The 14837-nt window shown below is 34.9% G+C and overlaps 1 protein-coding gene across 7 annotated transcripts in view; it reads right to left on the minus strand.

Moving 5' to 3' along the window:
• Positions 1-12905: 12905 nt before the first annotated feature.
• CNOT2 (CCR4-NOT transcription complex subunit 2) overlaps positions 12906-14837 on the minus strand; it is a 78947-nt gene continuing 77015 nt past the window's right edge. For 5 of the 7 annotated variants that reach the window (XM_087723449.1, XM_087723447.1, XM_087723443.1 and 2 more), the window contains one exon: positions 12906-14044. In XM_087723449.1, coding sequence (XP_087579575.1) covers positions 13958-14044 — 87 coding nt within the window. In that variant the 3' untranslated portion in view covers positions 12906-13957. The remainder of the gene's footprint in view (positions 14045-14837) is intronic. The other 2 variants (XR_015697750.1, XM_087723446.1) reach the window with 1 other exon arrangement.

The raw sequence follows: 14837 nt of genomic DNA on the forward strand, positions 1-14837 counted from the left end.
CGCGGTGTTTTTTTTTCTCCCGCCTCGACCTCGCACCCGAATCAGCAGAAGAGATCGGGACAAATGTACTTGACGTCGATGAATGGCGGTTGCTTTCTGCCCATTTGTGTTGTTTTGCAAGAGGAACGGAGTCATAAATCGTCGGACCGCCGTTTATCAGCGGGCAGAAATGGTCAGGCTCAATTTCCCCCACCCCAGAGACATTTTGCAAAGACCCAGCTCTCTAGCAAAGGCTCTAATCTGGGAATGGTGGAATGAAGGACCAGAGGACAATCAGTAGAAGAGGAGATGGACTCGGTTACAGCAATGTTGTGCCCACCATGGACCAAAGACTTCAAAGGCCCGTTTGGGAACAGACCCTCCTGGAGAAAATCTGATTGTTAAGAATTGATAGTGACTTGATGACCCATAATCAATCATCATTACCTGAATTGGAGATAGAACCATCATTTTTAATAAAACAGGGCCTATGAGCATTCTTCATCTGTGATTCTTCACTTTATTTCATTAAAGTTGAAATAACTGGAAAAACAATAAAGGTACTCAATCAGTCTATCACAGGAACCGGCCACTTTATAGGCCTCCTATCCTATGAATTCAGCTAATTCACAATGTATGTTTAGACCAATTTTATTTATTTATTTTTATTAACAAACATGTAAAATACACACACAAAACTTAGACATACAATATATGTTTAAACAGATACATCACCTGTTACTGAAACTTAGGAAGCTTGAAGTATTGCAAAATGTCAGCACTCAGCTCTGGAGTCACGCAAAATGCACAGCTCTAACAATAAGTGAATACAATGAAACAAGCTATAGTAGCTCAAGACAGAATGCCTTTAAGATGGATTTTTTTCAAAAATTCAAAAGTCATGGAATCAACAGAATAGTATAGCCAGGGGACAGAAAGTAACCCTTTCAGCCTTTTTTGTGCTCATACAAAATACTACTTCCTCTGAAGCTTGCATTTACTTGGAAGATAAAGCCAGAGTGAGGCTTAGGTTTTACTTACTCCGTTTTTTTAGAAATGAACACTTCCTTTGTTCTTTATAAATTAAAACAAAATGGCTCTTTTGTATTACTTTGATGATTTCATTTTAGTTTTTATTATGCTACCCCTTCCCTGAAAAATCTGAAATATATCACTTTCTTTCTTCCATTATCACCCTGCAATCTTGTGAAAATGTAGGCTAATTGTTTAAAAAGAAAAGCAGGAATATTCAAAGCCCATCAAGTACTTCTTTACATAACACTAATTAAATTGTGGCAAGTGCTGCCATCAGAGGTGATGATTGGAAACTGTTTTCACAAGGAGCTAGACAAATTCCTGGAAGATTGGACTGTTAAAAACTCACCAGCCTTGGGTTACAAAAGGGCTCAATGGCTCAGCAGTTAAAGAAGCTAAGCTTGTCAGCTGCAGAGCTGACTGTCTGGGTTCCAGACCTGAGCTTACTTGCTCCAGCTCCTGCCCTCCTAACAGCTCAAAAGCATGCAAATGCAAGTCGATCAATAGGTACCACTTCAGAAGGTAATAGCATCCTGTGTGGCTTTGGCGTATAGCCATGCTGGACACACGACCACAGAAATTTGTATAATCCCCGGTCCTTCCGACGTGCCCTAAAACATTGGCTTTTCCAGCAAGCCAGCCTGGCTTGAACAAAACAAAATAAATTATTGATCATTGTTAATTTTGATCAATTTTTTTAAATGTTATTGTTAGTCCTAATTGGGTTTGTTTGGGATATTCTATTTAATTTTTTTTAACTTTTGTAATATGTGTTTTTTTAATGTTGGACACCGCCCTGAGTCCTTGGGAGAAGGGCAGCATATAAATCCAATAAACCAAACCAAACCAAACCAAACCAAACCAAACTGTCTTCAAACAAGGCTGGCTCCCTCAGCCAATACACAGAGATGAGCATCATGCCCTAGAATCGGACATAACTGACAGGGAGACCTTTATCTTTACCTTGACAAGCAGCCTAGCTTAAATTCCACCTGCTAGGGAATAAAGGTGCTTATGCTCTTCTGTTGTTCTTTTTTGAGTTTTCCTGGATTCCAATCTTGGGCATTGGTCTAATCCAGTGGTGAAATATAAAAGTTTTTCCTACCAGTTCTGCAGGCATGGCTTGGTGGGCTGGGTATCATGTGACTGAGTGGGTGTGGCTATGTAGTAATGTGGCTGGGGGTCAAAAGACAGAAACTCACTTTAACAATGTCCTGCTAGAGAAGGGGGTTGGACTGGATGACCTCCAGGTCCCTTCCAGCCCTGGATTGCTGTGCTCTTTCAAGATATCCTCTGAAGCTGCATCTAGTGCTGGTGGTCCTTCCTCCCCCTTCTTTTCCCTTCCTTCCTCCCTCCCTCTCTTCTTCTTTCTTTCTTTCTTTCTTTCTTTCTCCCTTCCTCCCTTTTTTATTCCCATCCCTCCCTTTCTTTCTTTCTTTCGCAGCAACAGGCAGATTGGAGATCTCTGGTTTTCTTCCTGACAGCATCCCTCTGATCATTGATAGCTGCAGCCTACATTAAAAGTTACAGTCACACCTTTCGCTCCCTCATTTTGCTTTCATGGGCAATGGTCCTTCTGCAAAAAGAAAAGGTGGCATTTGGTTGGCATAAATTTGATGGGAGATGACTTTCAAAATTATAGCAAGAATTGCAGATCAGCTTCTTCCTACTTACTCTAAACCATAGAACAATCCAACAGCATCTATAGCAAATGCAGTAGTGGCAAAATTACGATACAGCGGTGTCATCAGATATGTGACATTTATGTACAGGTAGCCTTAGATCTCACAGCTGGATTTGACAACTCAGTTCTTAAGTAAAACATTTGTTAAGTGAAAGTGCTTTCAGACCTGTAAAGATTTTGTGTGCGAGAGAGGGGGGGAGGGGGAGGGAGACAGAGACAGAGAGAACACACATATAGCATAAACCAGACAGGAAATGATATCCTTTAAATACCAGGGTGTTTAACTTGGGGGGGGGGGATTGAGTGGAATATGATAGCACTTTTAAGTACCTAGTGGAGTGCTACACAAAAGGTGAAAACTTCTGTCAGTTTAGAAAGCAGAATAATGGTCTTGAGGTGTAGGAAAGCAGATTCTGGTTAAATGTCAGAAAAAAACTTCTAAGAAGAAAAGTTTGAACATGGAATCAATTATCGAGCTGCTGGTGAGCCTCCTTTTGCTGCAAGTATTCAAGCAGAAGCTGGATAGAGATTTCTTGGGGATCCAATTTGTCTTCCTGCCCTGAATAGTGAAGTTAAAATCATAGTTTGAACTGTCCCCTTCCAGTTTAAAGATTCTGTGAAATAACTCTGCAGGAGTTCGACAATAGCAAGAGAGAAAAACTCAAAAATGATCAAGGGACGAGTAGAGAGAAACAGTGTCAGAATGTAAGTGAGTGAAAATAATGGTTTCAATACACACATTGTTATACTTTTTTACCTTTAGGGAAAAATGTGTAACAGTAAAATAAACTGCTTATGTTAACTGTTGTTGATAAGTTTGATAAATGGTCAGATATGGGGATCAGATGTATCTCTAAAATTATCATTTATTTATTTATGTATTTATTAATAAGTACCTCCTGCCAAACTGCAACTTCAAATGTGACAGGAACGCTATTAAATACATAATTAGAAATTAATGATTAATTAATGTAAATGAAATGAAAAAATATTTTCCCTCCTGGATTCCACTCAGCATGCCATTCAAAGGTTATTTAAGTTTACAGGAAAAAATTGCATTATTCTAAGTGTTCAGTGATTCAATGGTTGGTGCAAAATCATCCCGATAATATTAGATTTCAAAATGGACTGCCATGTTTCTAGTTCAGCACATTTAAGTATTTAACAGTACAACTTTTTAAAAAAAAACTTAAACTCAATTCCTTTGGTATGCATTCATAAAACTCTTTTTTTTTTAAAAAGGCCAATACTAGAGAATCCACTAGTTGCAAGGTGTTAAACTTTTTACTTTAATTTACTTTTCCAATACGAAAGAAAAGGAATAATTAAAATAAAACCAAATCAAAGTGATTTAAACAATTTTAAAAATTGCTCAATATTATATCAGTCAATTACACTAAAGAGCTTTGATCTGTTGATTAATTTATTTTCTAAGCCTATTTCCAGAAATGTGCTTTACAGATAAATTGTATTAAGTCTTACTGCTAAATTAAGCTCAGTCTCTTCAAATATAGCATAATTTGTGTAGTGTATTATATTGATATATAGATGAGCACACATTAATGCTCAGAAATTGAAATCTTCCAGAAACTATACAAAACATTAAGTATCCAAAATATGACTTGAAAAGAATTAAAAGTAGTTATTTAATATCATTGCCATTTTTAATATATTTTAATATATATATATTTGTATTCACGCTTACTTTCCTGTGTGAATTACTTGTTTTAAAATTAACTCATTCCAGTGATATTGTTGCCAAATAATGGCCTGAAATGTTATTTTTAATCTTGCATTTTAAGATCTACATTCTTGTTTTAAATCATTTTGAACCTATAAGACTAATTTTTATTTAAAAAAGAAAATGCCAAAAAGGTATTTTAGCTTATTTAAAATATTTTTTAAAATTGAGCCAATGATAAGCATGTTAATAAGTATGTATCATACACCAAAATTCATACTGCATTCATTATGCAGTATCAGTAAAAACTGCAGCAGTACGTAAAAGCACTGATTGGGTTTAAATATTTGCATGTTCCTTTTCCACTAAGTTTAAATGGGCCCACTCAAAATATACTAAGTCTATACTCAAGGCAATTTGCCTTGGTTCGTTAGAACTCTTTGAGTAGGAACAGTGTTGGATAATATATGAATCAATGGTAAATATAGCCAGGTCCTTCTTATGCTTTTATCCACAGTGGTGAACGTAAGTTGTGTCTTGGCCTGATTAAAGTGATGGCCTAGAAATTAGGATATACCTCCATTAATCATGAAAATCAGCTGGGTGACATTGGGCCAGTCACTCTCTCCGTCCAACTCAACTCATTGAATTGTTGTGGGGAAAATCGGAAAAGGAAGGAGTATTAGGTATGCTCACCTCCAATATATATATTGGAGGTGAGCATATTTAATACTCCTTCCTATATTATATATGTTGTTGTTATTATTATTATTATTATTATTAATCCTCTGTATTTATTATTCTTTGTAAAGGTATCTACTATAATTGACTGGATTATGGAAAGAGACCATGCCCTTACTTGAGTAAAGAGTAAATGCCACCTATAACAGGGGAGTGTTCTCCATTTTAAGAACACTCCGAGTGTTTGGAAGCTGGCTGCTAGAAGTGCGGTATAGTGATCAGTGTGAGCTATTGTAAGTTTTGCAACTGCTAGCAAACTTTGTGTACTGGACTGCTAGTATAATTATGGACTATGTTATTTGGAGTATCCCTTAACTGAAAGACGTTGATAACTGACTGTCTTAGCTGTGTATGACTTGGGCTATTTGATGGACTCTGATACCTCTATTTCCACGGAAATAAAAGTCTATTTAAACTGCAGTGTCTCTGTATGCTGGTTTGTGTGTTCTCCAATACCACTCTCACAATGCTTCTCTGAACACACACGCTCTCCCAACAGGGAGCTTACCTAACAGTTCTAGTGATACACTTCTTGATATGCAGGTGGCTGTCTTTCTGGAGCCTTCTTAATCTTTGACTGAACGATCATTGGTCCTTGTCTATTCTAACAGGTAGCGAATTGTCACCTAACTGGTCTTTAAAAGTAGATATATAGCAATGAATCTAGAATGTACAGACTGAGCTATAGATTTTATATACTCTCATGTCATCTCATTGGGATTTGGGACACTTGGGAGTGGAGCGTGACTGAATCTCTTTGAACTCAAACAAGTGAAAATAATAATCACAATATGCCAACAACAAAGGGAGACTTACAAATAAATTCTCTTACCATCCAGACAATATAACTATGGAAAGCTCTGTAATAATGCAGAGCGTTACTAAAATACTTTATATGAAGTCCTACTGAATTCAGTAAGTTACTGAGAAAGTTTCTCCAAGTTTAAATGAATAAACATCTATAGCAGAAAAGTACCAGAAGGAAATTGAATTGACCCAAAGAACATTTTATAAATACGAAGGTAAGTTACTCAGTATGTGCCTTTAAGTCAGTGATGAAGCCCAGCAACTGCCCGGACAGTCTCTGGAGTTTTCTTGGCAAGATTTCAGAAATGGTTTGCCCTTGCCTGCTTTCCACAGCTGAAATAGAGCGACTGACCCAACTTGGCTTCATTCATTCATTTTATTCATGGACTGTAGGTTTCTACTTGAAGACTTAACCACGTCATCAAACTAGCTCTTAAACACCAATGGTATATACAAAATTGTGCAGGCAGAAATTTTCAAATGGCTCCCTATTCCATTTCCCCTGAAATCCCCAGCATCTGCCCTGTTTTTGAATTGAGTAGGCTTGCTGGTTGCCTAACAGGCTGGCATGCCTTCCATACATTCCTATTAAGAACATGAGGGTAAATACCCTGTTTTAAGAAACATGCTCTTTAGGTCAACTCCACAAATTGTAAAGATTTTATATTACAGAACAACCATTTTATGTTTGCCAGTTATATACTATTGCAAGTTATAGTAAAAGCTTCCAGTTTTTGTTGGCTTTATTGCGACCAGTTAAAAATATCCTGCTTTGAGGAATATTTAAAATCAGTTTTAGAATGCCACTGTTCCTGAAAATATTGATCCTGTATCTGTCATGACACCCATATGAGTAGAGCCCAGAGAAATGTACATTTAAGTCCCACATGAATCAATGAGATAAAATTTGACTGATAATTGACCAGAAGAACATTAGAATTAGACCCTGATTCCAAATGTACTGGATAATTTTTTTCACCAACTACAGCAATTCTTAATATGTTCTACCCAAACATTACTAGTCGTCTTCAACTTATGGCTGGTTTATAATAACTGTTCCAAGTCATGAGAGACTTTAAAAAAGCTAATTACAACTCATCCTAAACTTAGGACACCCAACCACATTTCAGATACTTGCAACCAGCTTGGATTTATGACTGATTGCAATGTTCCTCAGTCACATAACTGTAATTTGCAATGTGCTTTTTTTGGGGGTGGGGGATTTTTCCAGCAGAAAACAGAAGACATATACTGAAAGACAGAATGGTTCACTTAAGAAACCTGTGGTTCACATAACCAGAGTGTCTTGCTTTACCACCACGATAAAAATGGTAAAAAAAAATCATGTCCACTCATGTGGTATGTCAACTTATGATCAAAATTCTGGGCTCCATTGTTGAGAAGTACCTGTATTTACTCTTGTATAAAATATTTTGTTTCCCGTTACCCCAGTTATAGTTGCTACGTGATCCACAGCAATTAGAGTTGTTTAACTGCAATAAACCTCTTATGAGATTTACCAGATACATTATTGAGGTTTTGTATATAATAGAGGAAATCTTCTGTTTGAAAAAAATGATAAATCAATAAGGTTTGATATTATTCAAGTAATTTTATTCAAAATTGGTTCTCATCTCAAAATTGCTGTTTTGGTTCAGATGTTTTTTAACAAATACTGAAATACAGTATTTTGCTCTGCCTCATGAGTATTTTAAGAATCCAGAGAATATAGCCCCTCAAATAGCTTTAGTTCCTAAATGACATTGATTATAAGGAAGCACTTTCAAAAGTGGCTTTTTGTTTATTATAGACAACATTGAGACATGAAGGTCTGATTCTATAGTTCTAAGTGCAAAAGACAGGTGTGTTTCCATTGATAAAACATGCTCAGCGTAGAATATAAATAATCCTGAATAATCCAGGCCTAGCACAATAGTCTAACAGTTGGTTTCTTATCAAGCCTTTTGGTAAAATGCATGTCCTTCTATTGTTGTTCCTATAACTAATACAAATATAATTTGGAGAACTGCCTTGCCCAGCTCTTGGTAGTTTTGCCCTCCATCCAATCCCCTTTTAACCCAACCATTTTATGAACATTATTCCATGATGTAATGAAGAATACTTTGTTTCTGAATTTATTTTGTTTTAATTCCCTCCCTGAGCAAAATCAATATGGCCTCTCGCTAGTTTACATGTTTCCTTCAGGAAAAGTAATATTAATTGCTGCAATTTCTACATCATCCTTAACCCTCTTTTTTACTTATTATTTAACAGCCCATCTATTTTCCTGGTTAGTTTTCTTCTTGAAATTATCAGTTTTGAAATTCTCATTGCTTCCCCTTTTTTTTTTTTTTGCCCATATGCTTTTTTGCATTCCAATGTGACCTCACATTTTCTGTCAATGCTCTTTGTTCTCCTTGTTAGAACTGGTTTTCTTGGGAAGGGCTTAATATTTATAACCTCTTTAAGAGTTCTTGAAAGCTAGGCCTCTTACAAACTTAACATCCTTTCTTACACTGTGGAATACTTTCCAACTGAATATGTGCTATTATGGCTTTCAGTAACTTCCAGGTATTCTGGGAAAAAAATGGCCCTTTTTCAATCATTTTTTAAAAGCCTTATTTTCTGGCATAAAATGTGCCTGTTGGACTCTGCTAGCTTTTTTCTCTTGAAAATAAGCTAAAATGTTAATAGCATTATGCAGTTGCAATTCCACAATTTTTACATCTTACATTAGATCAGGGGTGTTAAATTTGCATCGTCAAGGCGTCGTTACATGACGCATTGGGACTTTCCACCCCTTTGCTAAACTGGGTGTGGGCGTGGCCAGCACATGAAGCACCCAGTCCACGGAGCGGGAGTTTGACGCCCCTGCATTAAGTGATAGATAATTCATCCCTATATCTAATGTATATTTAACTGTATATGTTATACTCTCTTTTATAAATAAAAACAAATCTGCCAGTGTGCTCTTCCGTCCCAGAATGAGGAAACTCACCACAGCCAACTCACTGAAACTAACTCGCCGTAGGACAACTTGACATGGCAAACTCACTGCGGTACAATCAACCATTCAATTTAATCATTTAAAATTATTTCAAAAATATTTTAATTTTTGTCATTCATAGTTTATTTTGTTCCTCCCTTTGCATCTTTTCTTTAATGATTCTATTCCACAATTTCTTCGATATTAATGTAACTCGTCTTGCAGTAAGCTGGAAGCAGCAAGTCATCCTAGACTCTCTATGTCCTTTCTGTTGTTTAAAATGATGGAAGCAGAGTAGAAAACACTATAAGTAACACTAAATTGATAATGGAGCTCACATGATGCAGTAATTATTTTTAACTAACCACCATTTACAGGGTTGCTACTATCAGGATAACACTTTGAAGAATCAATCTCTAGCAAATGAAATGCAAGATATAATGTATAAATATGACATTAACGTCTTATGTTTTTCAGAGGACAGGGGAAGATAAAGTAAGAACCAAATTGAAATAAAGGACCATACATACAAACCTGGACCCAAATATTCTGTTTTATCTATTCCAACATGTGTCAACATTTACCCACCATATACTTATCCAAAATACCATAAAAAAAATAAAAATAAAACTGTTATAGAAAGACAACAAGAGGCAAGCACACTTCCTATTTTGACCCAACTATAACCTCAGACCTTAGCCATAATCAGAACTACAATCTAGGTGATATGCCCCCACAAACTCAAATAGAACTTACGCAGGCCTCCAAAGTAAGTCCTATTAAAATCAAGGGTATAATAAAACCAGTTGGTTTAAAGGGGCCTTAAAGCCTAAGTTTAGATTGCTTCTGAGCACGACACCATCACCAACAAGCAACCTATCAAAGGATCAAACTATAGGCTAATTGTGTTTATAACTGCCAATTTCCAGATTCATCCAAATTGAGGATGAAGAATTAACTTATTTCCCTTGGTATTTTGATTTTCAAAATATTATGTCTTTCCCATAGATATTGGAAGAGGGGGAAAACTGTATTATCTGATCCAGGTATTTTTATTAGATATAGGTTCTGGTTCTGACTTCCAAACACTGGGCTGGATTCTTCTACATTAATTAAAAATATAGAAAGGAAATGAATACTTCTAAAAACATAAACACATATGTAATACTTTTTAAAGTCTTGAAATTATTATCTCTAATAGAAAGCACTGTAAACTAAAATACACAATTTAAAGAGGCTATGTGAATATCTTAGCAATTCTATCATGAAGATATATCAACCAAAATATTTCTTTGGGAAAAGATGATTAAGAAAAACCAGCTAAGAGTAGAGAAAAATGATACCCATCCCTCTATGCTACATAAATATGATAAGAAAGATATTGCAAGGATGGAGAGCAATATAAAAGAACACGATAAGATTTCTTCAAAGGCCCTGGCCTTAAAATGCACTCCTGTGGACATTGTCACTGGCAAGCTAGTGTATACAATGACCCCTTTGCATCAGATTTAGTGTTACATTAAAAACAGATCATGTAAATTTCCTGCTGAAAAATGTTTTTATCTGTATCTTGCGACAGTTGTTTACATACAGAATGAAATAAAAACATAAGGGGATGTTAGAATGAACTGAAAATAAAATTAGTTTACTAACTTGAGAATATATATTTAGAAACTTATTTGAGGTGTTTCAACTTAAGTGAAATTATATTGAATCGTGATATTAACCACCATACCACCACTCACTTGGATTACTGCAAAGCAACCTATATGGAGATGACTCTGAAGACTGCTCAGAAACTACAATTGATGTAAAATGTATCAGGTCCTAGATAGCCAATCAAATCAATTGTATTCTTACATCTATTCTATGGTCACAACAGGGGTTACCAATGTATTTCCTGGAGCAATTCAAAGTGATGGTCTTAACATATAACCATGGCAGCAAGGAAGAACCATCTTCTTCACATAGAAGCAGCCTAACTTACCCTTTGCACCATTGTTTCACCATCTTTTAATGATGCCTCAAATACATGAAGGGACTGCAGGTAGCATTTTTTTGCTTAGAATTCTCTTTTTCCAGTGTTTTTCTTGAAATTAGGGTGATGCCTTCTTTGGCAGCCTTCTGGAAGCTATTAAAGACAAACCTGTTCCAGAGTGATTTGGGGTAATGAATTGCAACCTCTGTGCCCAATGTATTATGACAGATTTGTGTTTTATTTAGATACCAGGTTTTTATTCTATTTTATGTTTTATGACGTAAGGCAGTAAACTGCCTTAAGTTGCTTTCTCAGTCCAGGGGATACAAATGCAATAAATTATTAAATTTATTGCAATAAATAATCACTATAAAATTATTACTTATTTGCTGTAAGATGCAGTTTCAGTAGAGCCTATTAATGCTATTAGAGCTATTCAAGAATAAACGGATTGTAAACACTCTCTTACTTCAATAAAAGGATTAGTTTAATTAATATGGCTTTATCAAATGCTTCCAGTTTTAATTGTATTTTTCATGCAAAAATTTAAGTCTTTTCTGAAATTTTCATAAAAGATTGCTGGAACGGCTCAGTAAATATTTTTCTCTTACATACATATTATTCACAAAATATGAAATTCAATGTTAAGTAGATCACATGTAATAAGTTGAAGTGCATGGTTGTTTGGTAAATCATCACTGTCAATTCTTGACTCCATATTAATGACAATCTAGGTAGAATTTCTTTAATTGACAGCATGTAATGCTTTATTTTGTTAGCATTAACATATAATGGATCCTGTTCTTGTTTAATTTAACCAAAAGGTTTGTAAACGTACAATATTGCAAATTAGACCACAATAAAGTGCATCTAAAGTTGTATTTCTTTTTTAAAAGCCATGGTCTTTTGAAACAGCAACATTCTTAATTAAGATACATTGCTTAGTTGGGCATGAACTTGTCCTGCAATCACCCCATAACTTTAATTTTAAATAGCACTTGACTACATGAATTAAGCACACAATGGAAAAATCAATTTAAGAGATCACAGCTGTATTAACAATTTTTATGACATAATGTTTCTAGGTCAAGGTTGTAAATATTATGAAATTGTGAATATTTTCATTCTTTTTGAAAAGCTTGTAATTAGTAAATTGTATTTAAATAATGGAGCAACAAATATTTGCATGATATATGTTACCAGAAATAACTTTGCTCAGCCTGAGGAAGTGCTTTGCGTTAAATAATAAAATGACAGTTGTCTTTTTTATATTTTTATGTCTGCCAGTTAACCCAAAATACATATAAAATGTAGAATTTTATTTGCTGTACACCTGATATAGAAATATAATACTAGCAGCTGATTTCCCAAAGTTTTTTTAAAAAAGCCAACAATTTTCTTTTACACTATATAGAAAAAAAATAAAACATTTCACTGACATTATTCTGCTGTATTTTCTTACTTTGGTAATTTCAGATAAATTGCACCAACTTTTAAGATCTGATTGCAATATAATAGCTGAGTTAAATTTGAAACAGTAAAGGGATATACACTTTCTTCTACTCACAGTCTAAATAATATAGTTACAGTGCTTTTCACAAATAGAATGTGTTCATGTTGGTTTGGTTTTGAACCTCCAGGAAAAAAAAATCAAGCATCAAATGAAATGTTTCTCTCCTCTCAAAAGTCTTAAACAACATACCGACACAAAGTTATTTCAATGTGAATTTTTGGACCACCTTCCTTGATTGCTCAACTAATCCATCCCAACGGCTTAACATACATTATTTTATTATGCTGATCTGTTTGGACATGACAACATGTTTAATCAAGCATTTAGGCTATAGTGGAAAAGTATGCAACTCTTATTCATGAAATTTCTGCAGCAAAACTACTCTTCATATTAAGTGCCACAATCATCTTATAGCTTTGCATTTTTAATACTTCAACTTTTTATATATTTTCATTGTTGAAGAAATGATATCACAATTTCAAATCAAAGTCAACACTGCAGTGAGGAGAGCTTTTCTACTTTATTACAAAGAGAAGAAGCCTTTATGTGGTCAGAAAATACAAGATTGATCTTTTTTTTTTCTCTTCCTATGAAACGCTGCTGTTCAAACAGCCAGAGTGAATAGTTTCAGTTCACTTCGTTAAGTCCCATCACATTCACTTGGGTATGGATGTCCTTGGCTGCTGAGATCTGGCCCTTTAGTGCACAGGGCGACATAGACGTCCCCTGACCAGCAGTTCCAGAATGTCCCGTTTTCATATATTGCATCCATGCACACCTCCTAAAAATGAGGTACAGCAGGGCAAACATTTTCCAAAATAGATGTCATATATATAATATATACACATTCGTACATACATACCTTTATTCATGTGATGTCCAAAAATTTAAAAAAAATGTACACATTTATTACAAAATCGTAACAAAGACTGGACAGTGTTTTGCTCATTCTGGAAAGATGAAGCTCAGTTAACACACAACTTTGGAAATGAACCATAAGTTGTGGCAATATCTTTCTTCTAAACAGATATTCTTGCATTAAGTTGGCGAAAACTGCCTTTTCAAAAACTGAAGGGGAAGTAAAATGAAGGAAGCAGACCTTGCTCATCTTTCCAAATGAAATACGAGAAGGATCTTCACATAAAAATGCACAAACATTTTTTTTATTACCAAGAGTGCTACAATGAACAATGCAAATTTTATTGTCTATTTTGTTTCTTTTTTCCTTTTTTTACATTTTGGAAACTAAGTAGTAAACTTTTGTCAGTGTACTTGCTTGTCTTTACAGACCCAAGCTTGTCTGCTGGCAAAAAAATAAAAATAATATAAAAAAAAATCCGACCCTGCTCAAACTAAAGGAAAACAAATTATAAATTTAGTTGTTGGGCAGCACATAATTAGTAAGGCAGGACTTCAAATGGTGACCCTTTTGCATGAACCAATTGCCAGATCCTCAAAAGGAATTAAAACCGGGATGCCTGAGCCACTTCAGTTTTGCAGTTATGTTGAGTATTGTGCTGAGACAGCCATACCCCAAGACAAGAGGGAAGTCTTCAGAAGGCTTGCTGAGCAGGGTTGTAGTTGAAAGTAGATGGCAGATGGGGCCGTTCTTCTAGTTTATCATATTCCAGATGGAACTCCTACAAACCCAAACAATGGTAATTATTCTACTATCAGCCAACAGGTCATTAGAATTAATGATTCATATAAGTGCATAATTAATTCAAAGAAAGCATTGTTTCTTTCAAATAGATAAACTTCCTTAGAAAAGCCTTTTACAGCCTAAATTTAATATTTAAAAAGTCACATTTTTTTGAAGTTTGCAATATGTCTTACATTTATTTTATACCATCTACATGAGATCTAACTGCAGCTAGTTTAAGTTTTTAAAAATGAAGAATTCAAAATAGAAAGAGATTTGTTAGTATTGTGAAAATACAATTCTGTGAGAATGCATTTGCTTCCTGTCAGATTTTCTAAATTTCTGCATATTTTTGCCAATGAATGTTATCAGAATTTAATGTGGGTTCCATAAAGACATAAATGTTTGGAGCTTATTTCAAAATAAAGATAATCCAATATATGTGCCAATATGAAAAGTAATCACACCCTTATATTAACTACACCATATTTAGCTGTAAATATAAACAGCCAATCAGTCTTCCACATCACTATGTTCTATTAGCCTAGTTTTTTTGGTTTTTTTATGGACAAATATTTTAAATCAGTGTCATGGGAGTTTTCTAGCATGAACTCCTATTTCAACTCCTGCATTTTAATGAGGCTGAGGTCTGGATTTTGACTTCACCATTCCAAACTACCAATTTATTCTCTTATTCCAGTCCATTGTAGCCTTGCTTATTCATTAGGGACCACTGCCTTCTTACATGACTCACCTAAACTTCAGCTAGTGGACAGAATTCTTTGTGGAAT

The sequence above is a fragment of the Thamnophis sirtalis genome, unplaced genomic scaffold (genome assembly GCF_051295495.1).
Source record: "Thamnophis sirtalis isolate CommonGarterSnake01/CBP01778 unplaced genomic scaffold, rThaSir2_p1.2 scaffold_9, whole genome shotgun sequence".
NCBI lineage: Eukaryota > Metazoa > Chordata > Lepidosauria > Squamata > Natricidae > Thamnophis > Thamnophis sirtalis.